Raw genomic sequence first — 20,587 nt, 5'->3', positions numbered from 1 at the left:
AGAAATGCAAAAATCCTCAACAAAATACTAGCAAATTGAATCCAACAATACATTAAAAGAAGCATACACCATGATCAGGTGGGATTTATCCCAGGGATGCAAGGATATTCAATATCTGCAAGTCAATCTATATGATACGCCACATTAACAAACTGAAGAATAAAACCATATGAACATCTCAGTAGATGCAGAAATAACTTTTGATAAAATTCAACATCCATTTAGGATAAAAACTCTCCAAAAAGTGGGCACAGAGGGAACATACCTCAACATAATAAAGGCCATATATGACAAACCCATAGCTAACATCATAATCAACAGTAAAAAGCTGAAAGCATTTCCTCTAAGATCAGGAACAAGACAAGGATGCCCACTCTCGCCACTTTTATTCAATTTAGCTTTGGAAATTTTAGCCTCGGCAATCAGAGAAGAAAAACAAATAAAAGGAATCGAAATTGGAAAGGAAGATGTGAAACTGTCACTGTTTGCAGACGACATGATACTATACAGAAAATCCTAAAGACACCACCAGAAAACTACTAGAGCACATCAACAAATTTGTTAAAGTTGCAAGATACAAAATTAATATATAGAAATCTGTTGCATTTATATATGTTAACAACAAAATATCAGAAAGATAAATTAAGGAAACAATCCCATTTACCATCGCACCAAAAAGAAGAAAACACCTAGGAATAAACCTACCAAGGGAGGCAAAAGACCTGTACTCTGAAAACTATAAGACGCTGATGAAAGAAATTAAAGACAACACAAACAGATGGAAAGATATACCATGTTCTTGGATTAGACAAATCAAATCAATATTGTTAAAATGACCACACTACTCAAGGCAATCTATAGATTCAATGCAATCCCTTTTAAATTGTCAATAGCATTTTTCACAGAACTAGAACAAATAATTTTAAAATTTGTATGGAAACACAAGAGACCCCAAATAGTCAAAACACTCTTGAGAAGAAAGAATGGAGCTGGAAGAATCATGCTTCCTGATTTCAGACTATACTACAAAGCTATAGTCATCAAAAGAGTATGGTACTGGCACAGAAACAGATACATAGATCAATGGACTAGGATAGAAAGCCCAGAAATGAGCCCACACATTTATGGTCAATTAGTCTATTACAAAGGAGGCAAGAATATACAATGGAGAAAAGACAGTCTCTTCAATAAGTGGTGCTGGAAAAACTAGACAGCTACCTGTAAAAGAATAAAATTAGAATATTTTCTAACACCATATACAAAAATAAACTCAAAATGGATTAAAGATCTAAATGTAAGACCGGATACTATAAAACTCCTAGAGGAAAACATAGGCAGAACACTCTTTGACATAAATCGCAGCAATATTTTTTTGGACCTGTCTCCTAGAGTAATGGAAACAAAAGCAAAAATAAACAAATGGGACCTAATTAAACTTAAAAGCTTTTGCACAGCAAAGGAAACCATAAACAAAATGAAAAGACAACCTACGAAATGGGAGAAAATATTTGCCAACAATGCGACAAACAAGGGCTTAATTTCCAAAATATACAAACAGCTCATACAGTTCAAAGTCAAAAAACCAAACAACCCAATCCAAAAATGGGCAGAAGACCTAAATAGACATTTATCCAAAGAAGACATACAGATGGCCAACAGGCACATGAAAAGATGCTCACATTGCTATTATTAGAGAAACGCAAATCAAAACTACAATGAGGTATCACCTCACACCAGTCAGAATGGCCATCATCAAAAAGTCTACAAACAATAAATGCTGGAGAGGGTGTGGAGAAAAGGGAACCCTCATACACTGTTGGTGGGAATGTGAACTGGTACAGCCACTATGGAGAACAGTCTGGAGGTTCCTTAAAAAACTAAAAATAGAACTACCATATGATATGATCCAGCAATCCCACCCCTGGGCACATATCCAGAGAAAACCATAATCTGAAAAGACACATGCACCCCAATGTTCATTACAGCACTATTTACAATAGCCAGGACATGGAAGCAACCTAAATGCCCATCAACCGAGGAATGGGTAAAGACAACGTCGTACATATATACAATGGAATATTAGCCATAAAAAAGGAACAAAATAATGCCACTCACAGCAATATGGATGGACCGGGAAATTATCATACTAAGTGAAGTAAGTCAGATAGACAAAGACAAATATCATATGATATCACTTATATGTGGAATCTAAAAAAAAAATGATACAAATGAACTTATTTATAAAACAGAAACAGACTCACAGACATAGAAAACAAACTTATGGTTACCAAAGGGGGAAGCAGGAAGAGGGATAAATTAGGAGTTTGAGATTAACACACACACACTACTATATATAAAATAGATAAACCATACTACTAAGAGAACTACCTATTCTTTGTATACAGCTCTGATTGGGAAGGAGGGAGTGTATTGTCACTTTATATTTGTTTATTTTATTAGAGTCCCCATTTTCTTCTTTTAAAAAAAGAAAATAGATAAACAAAGACCTACTGTATAGCACAAGGAACTATATTCAATATCTTATAATAACCTATAATGGAAAAGAATCTAAAATATATATATATATATATAAATTTATATAAGAGTAAATATATATGAGAACATATATATTCTTTTAGATTCTTTTCCATTATATGTATATATTTGAATCACTTTGCTGTACACCTGAAACTATCACCACATGGTAAAATCAACTATACTTCAATTTAAAAAATGTATATTAAAAAAAAGAAACCATAGTTCAGCAATAAAACAGAATCATAGGACTCCTAGTTCCTCCTCCAGGAATATACATAACAACATGATACATATCTCTGAGTTGTTTTGTAGAAACTAAGACCCAGGTGGAAGATGCTGACTACAAGTCCATAGACCCTAGACTGGTTGGAACCAGAGACTGATGATTAAGATTCCTGAAACATCACCCTGTTACCTGAACACCAACCAATTAGAAGAAAGTACATGAGCTGATCAGGTACCCTGCAAACCTTACTCCTAATGTTGCCTTCAAAAACCTGTCCCTGAAAGCCAACAGGGTCTTTTGAGCACAAGCTGCCCATTCTCCTTGCTTGGTGCCCTGCAATAAATGCTGTACTTTTCTTCACCACAACCCAGTGAGATTAGATTGGCTTTGCTGTGCACCAGGTAGGCTGACACAAGTTCAGTTTGGTAACAAGAGGAGAGAGAAGAGAGGAGAGGGCAGTTAAATGAAGAGAGAGTAAAGGGTTCAATGCACTGGCCATCTACCACCCAAGGCTGAGCATAAGGCCTCAGAGTCCTACTCAGCCCTTCATTTGTCCCTGAACTCAAGTGATCAAGAACCCTGGCTACGCTTCTCTATAATGTCTGTGGCATTCATCTCGTGATAGGTGGGCCTTGTAATCTCTCACTGATGCTCTTGCCACAATCTCCTAACCAGCTTTCTTGTATCTGATTTTACCTTCTCCAAACTCTTCTAGATTGACAAGAGCTTGCAAATGCAAATCTAACTAAGATTTTTTCCCCTAGTCTAAAACTCTTCAGTATCCTTCTCCCTTGCCAACAGACGTATTTCTGTTCACAGTTTGTAAAAGGATAAGTCTGTAGTCCTAAACTGGCACAGAAGGGCATTTAGATTCTGCCTTTCATCAGTTTCATCTCATGCTCTAGCATCCTGGAATTTCTTCCCATTCCCAGATCACAGCACTCTTTTCCATGCCTCCAATCCTTTGCTCACGCTCTCCCCTCTGCCTGGGCTGCCCTTTCTTCAGGCTTTGAGATTCAGTTAAAGATTAGCTTCTCCCATGCTCCCCTAATAATAATTGCTAATGTTCATTAAGTCCCCACGTGTTAGTCATCACGTTACACCCTTTTCCTAGAATTACCTTATTTGAGTCACCCAATGAAGTAGGTACTATTATTCTTCCATTTCACAAGGAGGGAAAAACAGGTTTAGAGAGGCCACAGAATGGAGATGTGGAATCAGAATTTGAACTTGGGTCTCTTAGGCTCTAGAATTGAACTCTCAACACTCTATAACCCAACAAGGCAAACGAGACCTTCCTTTGTGCTTCATAAGCCCATTGTGCATACCCTTAAGGTGCTGTGGTAATGACTATGAAAGTTATGATAGTTATGATAGCTAATGCTTAAGAACTTACTATGTGCCAAGGACTCTAATGATTGTATTTACAGGTTTGAACTCTTTATTATTTCAGACAAAGAAATGGAAGCTAGGAGGGCTAAAGTCTTACAGGTAGCAAGAGTAGAACAGGGTTTGAAATCCACGCTAATTTGAAAAGGCACAGTCCTAATTTATCCTGTATCCCAGCCCAAGGTCTAGAACATGGATGTGGGCAACAAAACGTTTAAGTGAAGCATAAATGGGCATCATTATCATGAGATGGCACTTAGAGCCATAGGAATAGATGAGCCTGAGTGTAGAGAAAGGACAAAAAGGGTCATAGGACTGAGTTGGAAGAGTGCAACATCTGGGCAGTGGTTCTCACTAAGGGTGATTTCGTCCCCTAGGGGACATTTGACAATGTCTGGAAATATTTTTGGTTGTTGTTACTGGTTGTTGTGGGGGGGGTAGGGCGTGCCACAGGCCTCTGGTGGGTAGAGGCCAGGGATGCTGTTAAACACCCTTCAATGCACAGCACAGCTGCTCACAACAAAGAATTATCTGGCCCCAAATGTCAATAGTGCCAAGTTTGAGAAACAGAGATTTAGAGGTCATATAGAGGGGAGAAGCAAACAAAGGCACAGCCATAGCCAGAAAGATAAATAAATATAACCACACCCCCAATCCTTCCCTCCCCCACCCCTCTCCCCCTTGGCAGAGACTGGCACAACACGGTAAATCAACTATACTTTGATAAAAAATAAATACATAAAGAAATAGATAAATAGATAGATAAAGAAATAAATAAATAAAACCAGGAAGGCATGAGGGGAGAGTGTTTTAGGAAGCAAGTAGTGGTGAGCCATCTGTGATGGAGAAGGATGTGTAAGGAGGACGTGACAACATGGAGGTCACTGAGGAACTGCCAAGAGCCACTTTGGTGGATAAAAGGGCTAAATGCAGCCTGGTGTGGGCTGAGAAGTGAATGGACAGTGAAGACATGCGAAAAACATGTGTAGGCACAGCTCTCTTGAGATGCTTCGTTCTGAAGGGGAGGCAGAGAAATGAGGAAGTGTTAGAAGAGATGTGGGGTATGGGGTCCTAGGACTTTTGGGGTTGTTTTATGATGGGAGATATTGGAGGCACTGCCGCCTCCCCAGCCTGGATTCTGACCAGCCTTCTCAATGGTACCCTGGTTTCCTCTCTCCATGGCTGGATGCCTGTGGCTTCCCATCTTCCATTGTACCCATAGGGTTTGCCAGCCCTGGGAAAATCACACCACCTGCTCACTGACTCCTGTAACCAGGCTCTCGAGGGTTGATGGAGAGAATTACAAATCTAGTCTGAAGGTTCTTCCTAGGAATGTGTGTTTTCTAAACTGGGTCTCTCTGTCATCAGGTAATCCTTGCATCCATCTCTCATGAACTTCCTACCACATCCCTCCTGTACTTGTTTCCAGCCTCTTCCATCTCCTCAGTCCTCAGCTCTGTCCTTGCCCCTCTGCAGGTGAGCTTGCCTCTACCTACTTAAAAAAACGTTTGTTGAGCATCTTTCAGGTCAGGCTACAATCAATATGCTTATATACTTATTAAAAGGTGGTCTGTGGAGTACCTGTATCAGATTTACTTGGGTCCTCTGCTCCAACTCCTCATCCACTTAGATGCATAGAAGCAAATTCTCTGGGTTGGGGACCAGAGAGATGCATTATAAACAAGAACCTAGGAGATTCTGATGTTCACTACAATTTGAAAACCACTGCTATACATCATTTAATTTTCTCAATAATTCTGTGAGGGAGATATTATTATCAAAGTCAGAATTATATGGAGAGCATCCTATGTGAACTCTTACCTTCATTTTTTGTTCATACTCAAATTGTTATGTATTTTCACCAGTTTCCCTTGCCTTTGTCCTGTCTCAAATAAAGAAATCTCCCTCCCACCCCTGATCAAGACTACATCCTCTTTAAAAGGTTCCCTTTGATCCAAACTCTTCCCTCTTCTTCGGGTACTTTGATCTATCAACTAATGATGATGATGATGATGATGATGATGATGACGATGACAGTGGTAGTTATAATGGCTAGCATTTATTGAACATTCAGTATTAGCCAGCTACTGACTTTGATAAGTCTTTTTTATTTATTATTTCATCCGATCTTCAAATACTTCTTCTACTTCTTTCTCTCTTTCGTATTACCATTCATTATATGTATGCTACACCTTTGATTATTATCCCACTGTTCTTGGATATTCTGTTCTGGTTTTTTTCATTCTTTTTTTCCTCTTTGCATTTCAGTTTGCAAAGTCTCTACTGAGAACTCTTCAAGCTCACTGATTCTTTCCTTGACCATGTCCAATGCACTGGTGATCTCATCAAAGGCGTTCTTCATGTCTGTTACAATGTTTTTTATTTCTAGCATTTCCTTTTGATTCTTTCTTAGAATTTCAAACTCTTTGCTTACATTACAATCTGTTCTTGCATGTTGTCCACTTTTAAAAATTAGAGTCCTTAGCATATTAATCATAGTTATTTAAATCCAGTCTGGTAATTCCGAAATCTATCATATCCAAGTCTGGTTCTAATGTTTGCTTTGTCTCTTTAGGCTGTGTTTTTTCTTGCCTTTTAGCGTGCCTTGTAAGTTTTTGTTGAAAGCCAGACATAATCCACAGGATAATAGGAAATGAGGCAAATAAGCCTTCAGTGTGAGGTTTTATGTTCATCTGGCTACATATGAGTTAGCCTGTGCATTTAATGTTTGCTGTAGTATGGGTGTCAGAGGCTTCAGTCTCCTCCAGTGTCTTGATTTTTGTCTCCCCTATTATCTTTGGTTTTCTCTAGAAACTCCTTCTTAAATAGAGTTTATGCCTTGAAGCTCTCTTGGTTATAATCCACTGTTATTATACTAAAGCCCTGTTAATGTGATGGTCAAGTATTGGGAAGGGGAAGCAGTCTAGAATCCTATGATTAAATCTCAGGGGTTTTTTCCTTTTTTTAAAATCAGGCCATCGTCTCTGGGCGGGGACCTTTAGAAGAGTTTCTTGGCCTTTTTTTTTTTTACTCCCTTTATGTGAGACAAGAATGCTAGAGCAGGCTGGAGTTGGCTAATTGCCCTTCCCCCGGGTCACGTAAGGCTCTGGTAGTTTCCCTAGAGGGAAGATCTTTGTTAAGGAGAATGCTCTGGATATATTTCAAAATGGTTACTTTCCCCCTCCCTCTGCCTGAAACAGGAGAGGATTTTTCTCTGATCTTCACTGCGAGAACCTGGTAGGGGTCCTGGAGGTAAAATTCACAAACATGTAGTGATCCCCTGACACTGGGCTCCTAAGGAGTTTGACTATCAAGCTAGCCCACGCTCAGCCTGTAGTTGTTCATCAATTACTGTGTAAGTATTCTGATCAGTTACTGTCTGCAGCAGTTTCTGCTCCTGATAAGCTGTGATTCTCAGTGTTCTCTGTCTCTCCAGTTTGGGGGTGAGGAAGGGCACTTTGCCTTGTGACCTCAACTCACCGATGGATCTAATTAGAGTTGTTGATTTTCAATTTTTCAGCTTTTTTCTTGTGAGGACAGGAGCGGTGATTTCTAAGTTCTTAACATGTCATAGCAGAAACTGGCAATCCTTATCTAACCGTTACAAATCTTTGAATTAGTATTATTCCAAATTGATAGGCAAGGTTAAATTAAGTGGCCCAAGCTTATGCAGTCAGTGAGAAGTGGAGTGACTATGTTGCCACTAAAATGATAAAAATTATACTGGGATTCAGGCAACGTCCTATACTAGGATCCAGAAAGGCAGCTGCACAAGTCCAGGCTGCTTTGGAAACAGGACAGGAGGTGTGGGTGAGCATGTATCCTCATATGGACACATGTGAGGAAGCCCTGGGATGTCAGCTGACTTTGGGAAGGAAAGGAGTGCAGGGTGGGGGCCAGAATCCTTGTCTTTACAGAGAGTCAGTATCATTTCATTGTCAAAAAGAACAACAGGTTTTAGGGCTGAATTCAAAAAGGCACTGCTATTTATTAATTGGCTACTATGTGCCAGACACCATGATAGTGCTGAACAGACACAGTGCTGAACAAAGCAATGTCCCTACTCTTGTGGAGTTGGCATTGCAGTGAGGGAAAATAGCTAACACACCAGCAAGCACATACCAACCATGGTGATCAGTCAAAAGAAGAAAACTCAACAGGGTAAATGGGATTAAGAGTTATGGGGGTATTGTTTTATAAAATATGGTCAGAAACGGACTCTTTGACAAAAGAGACCTCTGAGCAGGAACCTGAAAGAAGTGAGGTAGTGTGGGATTTAATGGATATCTGGGGGAAGAGCAGCCCCAGAGGGGATGAGGAAATACACAGTCCTTGAAGCATGCATTGATGGCTTAGCTGAGGATACAGGCTCATTCAGTCTGCAGAGACATAGGCTGTGAGGACAGTAATTACCTATGTTGGATAAAAGATGCCAAATTTGAAGAATCTTGAAATGCTGAAGAGGTCTTGATTACAAGAAGGTAATTGCACAAGAATGGGATTTGCAAGTTGGGGTTTAGTAACCACATGGTAGGTGGATGGGAACTTTTTCCAGCCAACACCTTGGCCTCCCCAAAATGAAGGACTAGGGGACAATATCGGATATCAGCTGGGGGTCAATGGGAGGGACAGTTTTGTGTCCAAGGGGAAAAACCAAGACCAAGTAACTTGACAAAGGTTACACATTCTCTCTAAAAGTAAGCTCTGAGCTAGGCTTCTACTCAAATTCCTACTTGATCAGCTGTGATAAATAGTGATATAACAATATATGTCAAGAGCCAAAAAACTATTTGATATAGAAACTTGGGACTCTATCCCATGGAAATGATCTAAAATCTAGAAACACAATGTCCATAAGGGCAAGGGTTTTTGTCTGTTTTGTCACAGCTAGATTCTCACAGCCTAGAATATGCCTTGTACATAACAGGCTTTGTAAATATTTGTTGAAAATAAGTAAATGAATGAAAAGGTTTTCTTCATAAAAATTATTTATAATACTTAACAGATTTACCTAAATATGCTACCATAGGCTATTGTTTAAGTAAACTATGATCCATTTGCTCTTTGGATTTAACTATTTTAAGAAGCATACAGATGGCTTACAAGTTTGTAAAACCAGAATTAAGATCTATCCTATAAGGTAGTCAGATCTGGAATGAAGGCTCATCATTCTCATTCTAAAGATGAGGGGATTGCAAGGCCACACAGTGACTTATTGACATTTTTAAGCTACTTAATACACACATGATAAAAGTGCTTTGGGAGCAGTAAACATTATACATTGTCTGCTCAACAATTCTGTCATGTATTTGCAAATGATTTCCAGAGCTTTAGAAAAATAGATGTGGAAACAATGCTAGTTCCCATGCAAGAAAGCATGAGACCAGCTAATGCCAGCGAACAAGGGGGTAGGGCCAGAAATTCCAGCAGCAGTCATCCACCAATTTGGAAAACACTTATCAACTGGCCAGTGTGCCAAGCCCTCGTGAGGCCGTGGGAATACAGAGATAGCTGCAGCCCAGATTCCTGCCTCTTGGCAGAATCTTGTAGGCAAATAGGGATTTAACACATCAGGGCTACACGGTGTGTGAAGAACTAGAATAAAGGGATGTACCAAGGGTTTGAGAGCTCAGAGATGGGGTAGGGGGCACAGACTCTACGTGGGCTGAAAGCAAGACACGAGTATCAGGAAGCACAGAGGACATGGCATGTGAAGTGCTGTGAGATGATACACCTGGTGTGATCCCTGGAACCACCCAGAAAGGATTTTAGGGGACCAAGTAGTCAATTTATGTCTGTCTCTCCCATACATGTGCCCCTGGAGCTACAAGAGATGCTCAATAGAGAAAATGGTACAGACTGCAGATGTTTTAATCCTTGCTTACTGCCATTTACTGGCTCTGTGCCTTTTGTCACATTTCTAATTCGCTCAGCGTTACCTTGCCTATAACATGGAGACGACAATAGTGCCTACCTCATGGGATGGGTCTGAGACTGATGGGAAATTAATACATTTATTTATTTTTGTGACAAATATTTACTAAGCACTTGCTGGTGGCAGATACTGCACCCGACGCTGGTTGTGCAGTGGTGAAAGAAACAGACAGTCCCTGTTCTTGTGAAACTTATAGCCTGGAGTGAGAGAATGGAAATAAATGAAGCAACTAGACCGGTTAGTACCCGGAGGTGACAGTCGTGGTTTCCTCCATGTGCTCATTCCCTGAGGTGTAGAGACCTTGTCAAGGTACAATTTGAATCCCATTTTCGGTGAAGCCGTTGTGTGGAGTAGGTCACAAGGCCAGTCATTGAGCCCAGCCAAACAGCTAGCACCCACGTGGAACAGAATTTTGTTTTTATTTACTGGGTACCATGTATCCACTGAAGTTTTTCATTTTATGTTAGAGCCTCCCAATCATATTACAGTGAAGATAGAAAGAATTGAAGAAGTCTGTCTCTCTCCTCACTTGGTAGAGGCAGACAGACAGCTGGTGAATTATACCTAAGATGAGATGTCTGCCACATCTACAGAGGGATGGAGTTTGTGATTCACTGGACACAGAAAGGTAGAAAGGGCTCTAGGCTGCTGACTCAGAAGGAGGAGACATTGATTATGTCCAGGCAATGTATTGGGCATTTTATATAAATTATCTCATCTGATACTCCAAACAATCTTTATCATGCCTATTTTATAGATGAAAGAACTAAGGTTCAGAGAAATTGACTTCTTCACCCAGTTGGTAGAGGCAGAATTTGAGCTTGCGTCTGCAAACTCCAAAACCCATGTTTTTTTCCAGACACCCACTGTACATTCTAAATAGAAAAGCGAAGCTAGAATTGGAAGAATAATGAGATACATGATCCTTTTGGAGGAGGAAGATCAGCCTAAAAATAGCGATGCTTTTTACTGTCATAATAAACTGTGTGACCACCACTGATACTGTCAAATTCTAAATGGCCACCTCTAGAAAGAGAGGAGCTAATAAACACATATACCTGTGTGTGTTGTGTGTACACACTTAAAGTCTAGAAGGAAATATACCCAAATGCTAATAATGATTATCTCTAGATTATAAGATGACTAATTTTATCTCTTCTTTATCCTCTGTATTTATCATTTTCTCTATTTTCCATCACAAAACAAGGGTGTGCTCTGTTGAGAGGAATGATGCTCAGGTCCTGATCAGGCATCTGGTCCCCAGACTCAGGGCTTGCCTGCTTGGAAGGAAACTACTTGTTGTCCTTTCTGGTATCAGGCAACAGGGACCAGGGCTATGGCAGCCTGAGGACAGACATCCAGCCCAGGCACTCACATGCCATGCTGCTTCTCATGTTAAATGAGAAGCAGCAACTTTAAATGATTTTAAACAGCAATTAAAAAAAGAAAACTAAGTGTTGAAGAAGAGGTCTTGACATTGATTTTTAAATATGTCCTTTTGATGGTTCCTTTAGGATCACAGCTCACAGAGGCATTTTACACCGAGTGACCTCCTGAAGGGAAGGGGCCAGTATAGCATGTCATCCATCCCCTGGTTCATTCATTTGTTCGTTCGTTCGTTCATTCATTCATTCATTCGAGAAAACGTTTACTGTGCCTTCACTGGTCTCTATGCGCTTGTCAAAGTAGATACAATGAAACACTAAAATAGAGCAAGTTTTAAAATAGAGGAAAGATTGCTCTGTCATAGCATTTAGGTCTTTACCTAAATGCCATTTTTCTTAGCAACTCACCATAACCACCATTTTAAATTGCATCTATCCATTCCAGTTGCTTTATTTTTCCCATTACCCCTATTACCTACCACATGCGTATTTTATTTATGTTGTATATTGTCTCTAATTCCCTTATACTAAATTATAAGCTCTAAGTGTGTATTAAGTTCTGCATTTGTTTAGGTGCTTTTCCACTTTAAACTAGTTGAGGGCAGAAATGAAATATTGTTCACTATAACCAAAAATTAAGTATTTTAAATGTAACAAATGTCTATTACTTATTTTTTCTCATATTAATTTTCTAAAACAAAATTTAGTGTTAGAAAGTAATAAACATGAAACATGGTTTAAACTTCAAAAAAAAATAGAGGAAAGAGTATAGTGGTTTTCACACTATACTCTTTATAGAGTATAAGAGAAGAGTATAAGAGAAGATAAACCCTTTATCTTCACCCCTTCTCCACCTGCAAACTTCAAAACCGCCCAAAAGACAACTCAAAAGTTACTGTCTCAAAGAGACAGAAGACACAGAGATGGCCAACAGCATGAGAAGATGCTCAACGTCTCTAATTATTAGAGAAATAATTATTAGAGAAATGCAAATCAAAACTACAGTGAGGTATCACCTCACACCAGGCAGAATGGCCATCATCAAAAAGTCTACAAATAATAAATGCTGGAGAGGGTCTGGAGAAAAGGGAACCTTCCTACACTGTTGGTGGGAAGGTAAATTGCTGCAGTCACTATGGAGAACAGTATGCAGGTTCCTTAAAAAAACTAAAATAGAGTTACCATATGATAGTGATCCCACTCCTGGGCATATATCCAGAGAAAACTCTAATTCCAAAAGATACATGCACCCCAGTGTTCATAGCAGCACTATTTACAATAGCCAAGACATGGAAGCAACCTAAGTGTCCATCAACAGATGAATGGATAAAGAAGATGTGGGGTGTGTGTGTGTGTGTGTGTGTGTATACACACACATAAACAATGAAATATTACTCAGCCATAAAAAAGAATAAAATAATGCCATTTGCAGCAACATGGATGGACCTAGAGATTATCATACTAAGTGAAGTAAGCCAGACAGAAAAAGACAAATGTCATATGATATCACTTATATGTGGAATCTAAAAAAATGATACAAGTGAACTTATTTACAAAACAGAAACAGAATCACAGACATAGAAAACAAACTTATGGTTACCAAAGGGGAAGGGAGAGAGGGATAAATTAGGAGTTTGGAATTAATAGATACACACTACTATATATAAAACAGATAAAAAAACAAGGACCTACTGTATAGCACAGGGAATTATATTCGATATCTTGTAATAACCTATAATGGAAAAGAATCTAAAAAAAATATATATATATATCTGAATCACTTTGTTGTACACCTGAAACTAACACAACACTGTAAATCAACTATGCTTCAATTTAAAAAAAGTTATCATCTCTATAAATATCCTTTCTCTTCTCCCAAATCAGCTCTCACTCCTCGCTTCCTACAAATGATTGCTTTCTTATTTGCACACATGCAGCAATTATAACACTTAGTACGCTGCAATAGAGTTCTTTCTATACAAGTCTCTTTATGTCACAGGTAGGAAATGATCGCATTTCGAATAAACAGACAAGACCACCCCAATACCCAAGGAAATAAATATCTAGGCTCTCCTATAATCCATTTTGTACTCCGCCAGTACACCTAGAATGCCAGGGTTGCAAAGTTCTACTGTAGATCTTGACCTACTAATTAACACCATGGACCAGGCCTTTATTCATCTTGGTATGCTCAGAGCCTAGTATGTTGCCTTTCACATAGCTGGTAATTAGCGCTTTTATTAGATCATCCCAACTAATATTTTTTGAGTGTCCACCATGTGCCAGGCACAGTGCTAGTTGATAGAACTACACTAGGGAACAAAATAGATAGGGTTATGCCCTACAATTTGGTGTGGCAGAGCAATATTAAACAAATAATCCTACAAGCAAGTATATAAGTTGTAATAACCACCCTTAAGGAAAAGTAGGGTGCTATAAATGATATGGAAATATTTGAATAAACAAATAAATGAATGAAAGAAAGCACTGTATGTTTTATATGGTAATATCCATTCACTAGAAAGGTGTACTCTACAGGAAAAGAAAGAGAATATTATGGGCTATCTCAGGACGGATTAAGAATCCCATAAGACAATCTATGTGTTCGGGCACCTATGATGCATACTGGGACCTCATTTGTGTTTTGTGGTCCTATCTCATGAATGACTCACTCTGAACTTACTTACAGGCAACTAAAAATCCTAAGATTCTTTTGTTGTTGTTTGTTTGTTTAACGTGCTGCCATAAATCCAAATCGCTCTTCTTGTACAGGTGCAATAGGTTATTTGGATCTAAGTAGGTAACTTTCTGTGTTCTTCCATTAGCTTTCATCTTGCTAGATTTGGTCTATCAGTTTGACCTGCCCAAATCCTGTCATGCCCAGCCCTGATATGGGAATATATGTTTCCCTTCATATCAGTGGGTGTGGCTACTCTGATGGAATGTCCATGGTTGCTGAAAAGAGTGCTGAGTGAAAATCTGGGGGAGGGCTGGGGGGCGGAAATCACCTTTGAAACACATATCAAAAATATAAAAATGTCCATATCCTTTGCATTTGTAATTACACTTCTGGGAATCTCTTCTAGCAAACTAATACCAAATAAGGAAAAAAACTTTATGCAAGAAACTTTTACTCCATTATTTATAGTAGTGAATAGTAGATTGAAAAATTCTAATTATCTTATGAGGGTCACGATTAAGCTTAGGTGAGTGTAAAAAGAGGAAGTTTTCCTATAAAGTAAGAGAGAATTCCTAAGAACAGGCTTGCAATAGCAGTTTATTTTTAGAAAAGTGTGTTGAAAACTCATTTAGTGTCTCACGTGGCTCAGAACTCATTAGGAGCTAATAAATATTTACTGTTAGTGAAGAGATAATGGAAATAGTTTATAAACAGGTGATTAAGAATATGGAATAATTAGTTATTAAAAGATACTTGTTTGTATGTTATTGATAAGGAATCTTAGGCAAACATTCCTCTTTATAATGAAGCTTTCTTCCTTTGATTGGCGGACTATTCCCTAAACTAGTTGATGCATATAGGCCTTAAATTAAAAATAAAATAAACTGATGGCGTTATAAACTAGCAGCTTGAATTTTAGTACAAATACTGTGCTTAGAATTCTGTCAAACTGGAGTGCCGACTCTGTGAGGTGCACAGGGCAAGGTGCTGGGAATATAGCAGCAAACAAGACAGGCAAAAATCCCTGCCCCGTGGAGCTTACAGTTTAGTGGAAAGGGGCAGATGATGCTCAAGTCAACAAGTAAAATAGATAGCACGTCAGATGGCAATCAAGGCAACGGAAAAAAATTAAGTGGTGGAGAGGTATAGGGAATTCAGCTCAGGGATAGAAGGGGGAATGAAGTTTCAAATAGGGTGATGGGGCACGCCCCCTGGGAAAGGGACGTCTGAGCAGAGACCTGAAGGAGGAGGGAGGAAGAGCTGGGCAGTTGGCTGGGCCAGGAGCATTCCAGGGAGCAACTCGTTTTGAGCAGTACAATTTTAAAGGACTGGTGGATTACTTCTGTAGAGGGAGTCCAGCTGCTGCATTCCTTGTCACTTTCAATTAACCATGAGTACACCCAGCTAGCTCATCAGACTCCCGTGTCTCTCCCTTCTGGCAGCTGGGGACAGATACCCTAGTCTGTGCCAAAGCTGCCACGCTGGACCCGCAGCTGGGAGCAGAGAAGGCAGCCCCGCCCCTTTCTCCTGGGTCTCTGCCGGGGTGGTGAGAGCGGTAACCCTTACGCTCCCAGTCCCCAGCAGCCCCAGTCCCTCCCCACTGAGTCTAAAGGGGCATTAAAGTTTGCTTTAAAGTTTCTTTCGTACCTGGTGAGTCTGTGCTCTCTGAGTAAGGGCTCTCATTTAGAAGCAAAATAACCCGCTCTTAGAGTCACTTTTAGAATTAAGAATGTAATCTTCCACCAGATTTAAAGGGTATTAGAATTTTGTTGTTGATGTCAAGTCCTCAAAGCTGTCATATTTGGAGTGAGGGTGTTAACAAAGAAGTATATCTAAATATTTGTTAATTGCCATGCATATATTTTTAAAATTACATCGGTGTTTGTAGCTTCTGATCATCTGCTCACGTTTCAACTGATGACTTGCTGACTTTTTGCCATGCCTGTTGATATAAGGCACAATTACAAGGAGGATGCTGTAAGCTCCTTGAGGCCAGGACTATGTCTGTTTTTCTCACCATCGTAACCCCAGTGCCTACCTTAGTGCCTGGCACATCGGAGACCCTCAGTAAATGCAGATGAATAAATGAATGACTCCAAAGATGACAGCTTTGGTACAGACAGAAAAGACGTTTATGCTAGAGTGGAGGGGGGCAAGCATAGAGAGCACAATGTCTGAAGCAGGAGAGATAGGATGGGGCATGAGCAATGATTCTTCCCCCTCTAACTTCGGAGATACTGGGCACCCAAGTGAAGTGTGCATTTAATGCACAGGGCAGGGCAGGGCAGGGCAGGGTGGGGAGATGAGTGTGAGAAAATCACTGGCACAGAGTCCCTTCCCTCCCATTCCCCCACACTCCACCTCCATGGATGTTGGATTACTCTGGTCAATTTACTTAGCCCCTTGGAGACTCAGTTTCATCATCTGGAAAATGGGTATAACAATCCTGACTTCACAGGGTTGCTATGAGAACTAAGTAGGATAACGTATATAAAGCTCTTGACCTAGAGACTACTACCATAAAAAAGTCATAATACACTCTCATTTTTTCACTTAACATGTACACATTGAGAGGCAGTATACATGGTTGGGAGCAGGGATCTGGAGCCAGACTGCCCGTGTTTGAATCCCAGCTTTATCGCTTAGAGCTGGGTGGTCTTAAGAAAGTTACTGAATTGCTCTGTGCCACAATTTCCTCATCTGTGAAAAACAGGACAACAATGCTTATCTCATGGTGTTATTCTGAGGATTAAGTCGGTTAAAAAATGTAAACCACTTAGAACGGTATCTGGCATACAAGCATTATGATTGTGTGCTAGGCATTTTTCATGTATGTTTCCCACTTTGATCCCTCTAGGGCTCAAACAACAGATATGTTGATGTGATGGTGGAGAAGTTCATGTTGGATGGGCTGGATCCATGTCTCATGTCAACACTGGTTCTCAAACTTGGGTGGGCATTGGATTCACCCTGAGGGCTTGCTGAAACACAGGTTGTGGGAGCCCCACCCTCAGAGCTTCTGATTCAGAAGGTCTGGGTGAGGCTTGAGATCTTCCGTTTCTAACAAATTCCCAGATGGTGCTGATGCTGCTGGTCCAGAGACCACACTCTGAGAACCACTGTGATGCAACAAGAAAGGATGTCAGAAGCTCTAAGAGAAGAAGGAAGGATGGATGCATAAAGAGATAGGAGTTCTGGAACAATCCCAAATAGGACTGAGTTATGGGCACTAGTAGAAAGAATAATTTGTTCATTTATTCATTCAACATTTACTTACCGCCCACTGTGAGCAGGGCCCTGTATTCACCAACTGGTTGCAAGGACAAAGATTTAGCCAAGCAGAGAGAACAGTGAGCTGGAGAGGACTATCAATTTACTGAATTAAAACAGCATCAAAGAAAGAAGCCATGTCCCCACTGGCCTAACTCAGGCATCATTTTGTGTGTGTGTGTTTATCAGAATATACATAAAATTTACCATTTTAACCATTTTTAAGTGTACAGTTCATGGCATTAAGTACATTCATATGTTGAACAGGCATCACCACCACCTATCTCCAGAACTTTTTTCATCTTCCCAAACTGAACCTCCGCACCTGTCCAATAATTCCCTATTTCCCCCTGCCCCACATCCCCTGTACTTTCTGTCTCTATGAATTTGACGGAGTAGCTCATATAAGCGACATCAGACAATATTTGTCGTTTTGTGCTTACTTACTTCACTTAGCATAATGTCTTCAAGGGTCATCCATGTGATAACATGTGTCAGAATTTCCTTCCTTCTTAAAGATGAATAATATTCCACTGTATGTATACACTACATTTTGTTTATCCATTCATCCATCAGTAGACATTTGGGTTGTTTCTGCCTTTCGGCTCTTGTAAATAATGCTGCTATGAACATGGCTGTACACTATCTGTTCAAGTACCTCCTTTCAACTCTTCTGCATATATATGTCTAAGCATCATTTTAAAGCAGATAAATTTTGTTTGGGTGAATATTAAGATCACATTTCCCATCTCCCACCCCCCACTTTTCCCTTCTTAGAACTTTATCCCTCCTGACACTCAGGTACCCAGATCTCTCAGCTGCCCCAATCTTATAAATCATTCACACCTCCAGGTAAATTAGAACAACAAGAACAAGAGGAATGTATTTTAGTGCTTTATGGGCTGAGTGTATGCATGAATCTTCCTTTCCCTATAATGACAATCTTGCTGATGCACTGTCCAAACACACCTGTGCCAGGAGCTTGTCCTGTACTATAGGGAAGACATTTAGTCACTGGAATCAGACACCTGAGAGAGAAGCCTGGCCTTACTATTTACTATTAAATCACTTTAGGTAAGTGATTTAATCTCTCTAGCTTCAATTTCCTGATCTATAAAATAGGGATAATAGTTCCTATCTACTTGGTTGCTGTGAGAATCAAACTAAGATAAACTAATTAAATTAAGATAAACCAAGATAAGGTAAAGCACTTAACCAAGTGCCTGGCATATGATAAGTACCCAACAAATATTGGTTGTATCTGGGTAACTCCTTCAGATACATGCCAAGAAAGTTCCTGACATCTAGGTCCATAGAAGGACATTACAATGAGCATGGAATTAACAGTTCCACTAGGCCAGAAGTCCAGAATCCTAAACGCTGGACATTTTTTTTAAATCACAGGATTCAAAATTACAACCTGCCCACAAGAGGTTAAAGATATCTTTGGATGGGGAAGATATTTTGGGTGCTCTGTGGAACCCACAAATTGTACCAGAATCCCCAGCAGCCAGCTATGGGTGTAAGTGTTCTTCTTGAGTTTTGTTCTTTTTTTTCTTCTGAGTTTGCAAATGCCAGATAAAAATGGATTCCAGAACAATGGAAATTTGAGATGAGAAATGGTTACCGCAGATTTGGCCGCGTCTCCTCCTAGGATCGCGCCAGTCATTTTGGGACATGTTCTGACAGCTTGCCGGCCTCTTTCTAAACCACTGAGAAGGGGTGATGTTCCTGCCACTTCCCCTGGAAGAATATTCCACGGTGAAATATGACTCACTGGCAGGGCCCTTGTCTTTGAGATTCCCTTTCTTCTCCTGACCCACTTTCGTCTTGCTGTGCCCTTTTGTACAAAGTCAAACGAGGCCTCCCCTGGAGAAGGCTGCTCTGCAAGGACTGACATTTAAAGACCATTACCACCTCTTCAACTCGGCCCTGTTCATTTAGCCAAGCAAAGCATGTTTAGTTCTTTTAATCTTCCCTCATAAATCAATCTCTTCGTTCCCTTAATAGTCCTTCTCCTGTGCTTTGAACTCCCTCCAGTCTGGCCAGCCTAAGCTCTTGTTCCGTTTACACTTGAAAATTGCCAGTCAATTGAGAAATGGCCGCACAGGAAAAACATCCGTGCCTCGGCAGGGTTCTGGGAGCTCCCACCACGCTGGACTGTCTGCTGCCCAAGGTACTGTGAGCCCCAGAAGAGCCCTGCCTGGTGGCCAAGCCCCAAGGCCTTAAGGTAGACGCAAGGCATTTGCTGCCTACTCCGTTATAGGTCTTTCCATGGACCTGGCCCACCCGGCCAATGGTCAAGGGAATTGCATGAGAAGCCCCCTCAGATACCTGCCCCATTCCTTGCCCTCAGCCTCCTCGATCCGGCCCACCTTTCACTTGGCATCTACCTACTAGAGCGACAGGGGTCCCTGGAAAAGCCCTGAAGGGGTCTTACCTGGAAGGTGCCGGCATGGTCTTCCTCCTTGTCACCCTCTCTGTTCTCTTTGAGGGCGATCAATGTGAATCCTCTGAAGTAAGAGGGAGGGGCAGCTGAAAGTGTCACTGCAGAGACAGAAGAAAGCAGATGATAAGCATAAGAATCAGCTGCCTTCCATTCGTCAAACGGATAAACGTTGAGTTCCCCATTAACATCCCAGCCCTGGGTAGCAGGGGCAGCTGTCAGTGGGAAAGGCTCATTCTGTAGAGTAGTGAAATCTCACCCTCTCCACCCAGCCCCCTCTCACATTTCAGAACCTGCTAAACGTCTGAACTACAATCTCACTTGGGAATTCTTGAATCAACCAAGGCTGAGGTGAGCTCTCTCTCAGTAACCACAATTTGACAAAAACAGTCCCTGGTCAGCAACTCTAGTCTTGACAGTTATCTAATGTTACACTTCCATAGATCAGCCCAAGAGAGATCCAGCTGCTTGCAGCACAAACTCCTGTAGGATGTGGCAAAACACATTTCCTATTTCTTGTGGGTACTCAGCTAGAACACATTCCCAGCCTCCCTTGCAGTTTGGTCTGCTGGTACCCCAGTCCTACCGGTGGAAAGTGTGAGCAGACATGATGCATGCCACTTCCTGCCTGGCCCATCCAAACTTTCTACATAATTCTCCATTCTTCCTCTCCCATCTCTACCTGCTGAATGCAGGAGATCCAGCAGAGGACTCTGAT

General features: G+C 40.6%; 1 protein-coding gene across 2 annotated transcripts in view; it reads right to left on the bottom strand.

The window, feature by feature from the left end:
- The window catches only part of SPON1 (spondin 1), a 257,094-nt gene that overhangs the window by 230,737 nt on the left and 5,770 nt on the right, over positions 1 to 20,587 (bottom strand). For both annotated transcript variants that reach the window (XR_014267793.1, XM_082476001.1), the window contains exon 2: positions 19,864 to 19,970. Coding sequence is in view for 1 of the 2 variants with exons in the window: in XM_082476001.1 (XP_082332127.1) it covers positions 19,864 to 19,970 (107 nt within the window). In the remaining variant the exon portion in view is untranslated. The remainder of the gene's footprint in view (positions 1 to 19,863; positions 19,971 to 20,587) is intronic.

This window comes from Balaenoptera physalus, assembly GCF_965194825.1.
Source record: "Balaenoptera physalus genome assembly, chromosome: 10".
NCBI classification, from domain to species: domain Eukaryota; kingdom Metazoa; phylum Chordata; class Mammalia; order Artiodactyla; family Balaenopteridae; genus Balaenoptera; species Balaenoptera physalus.
This window is presented reverse-complemented; position numbering and strand designations above follow the sequence as displayed.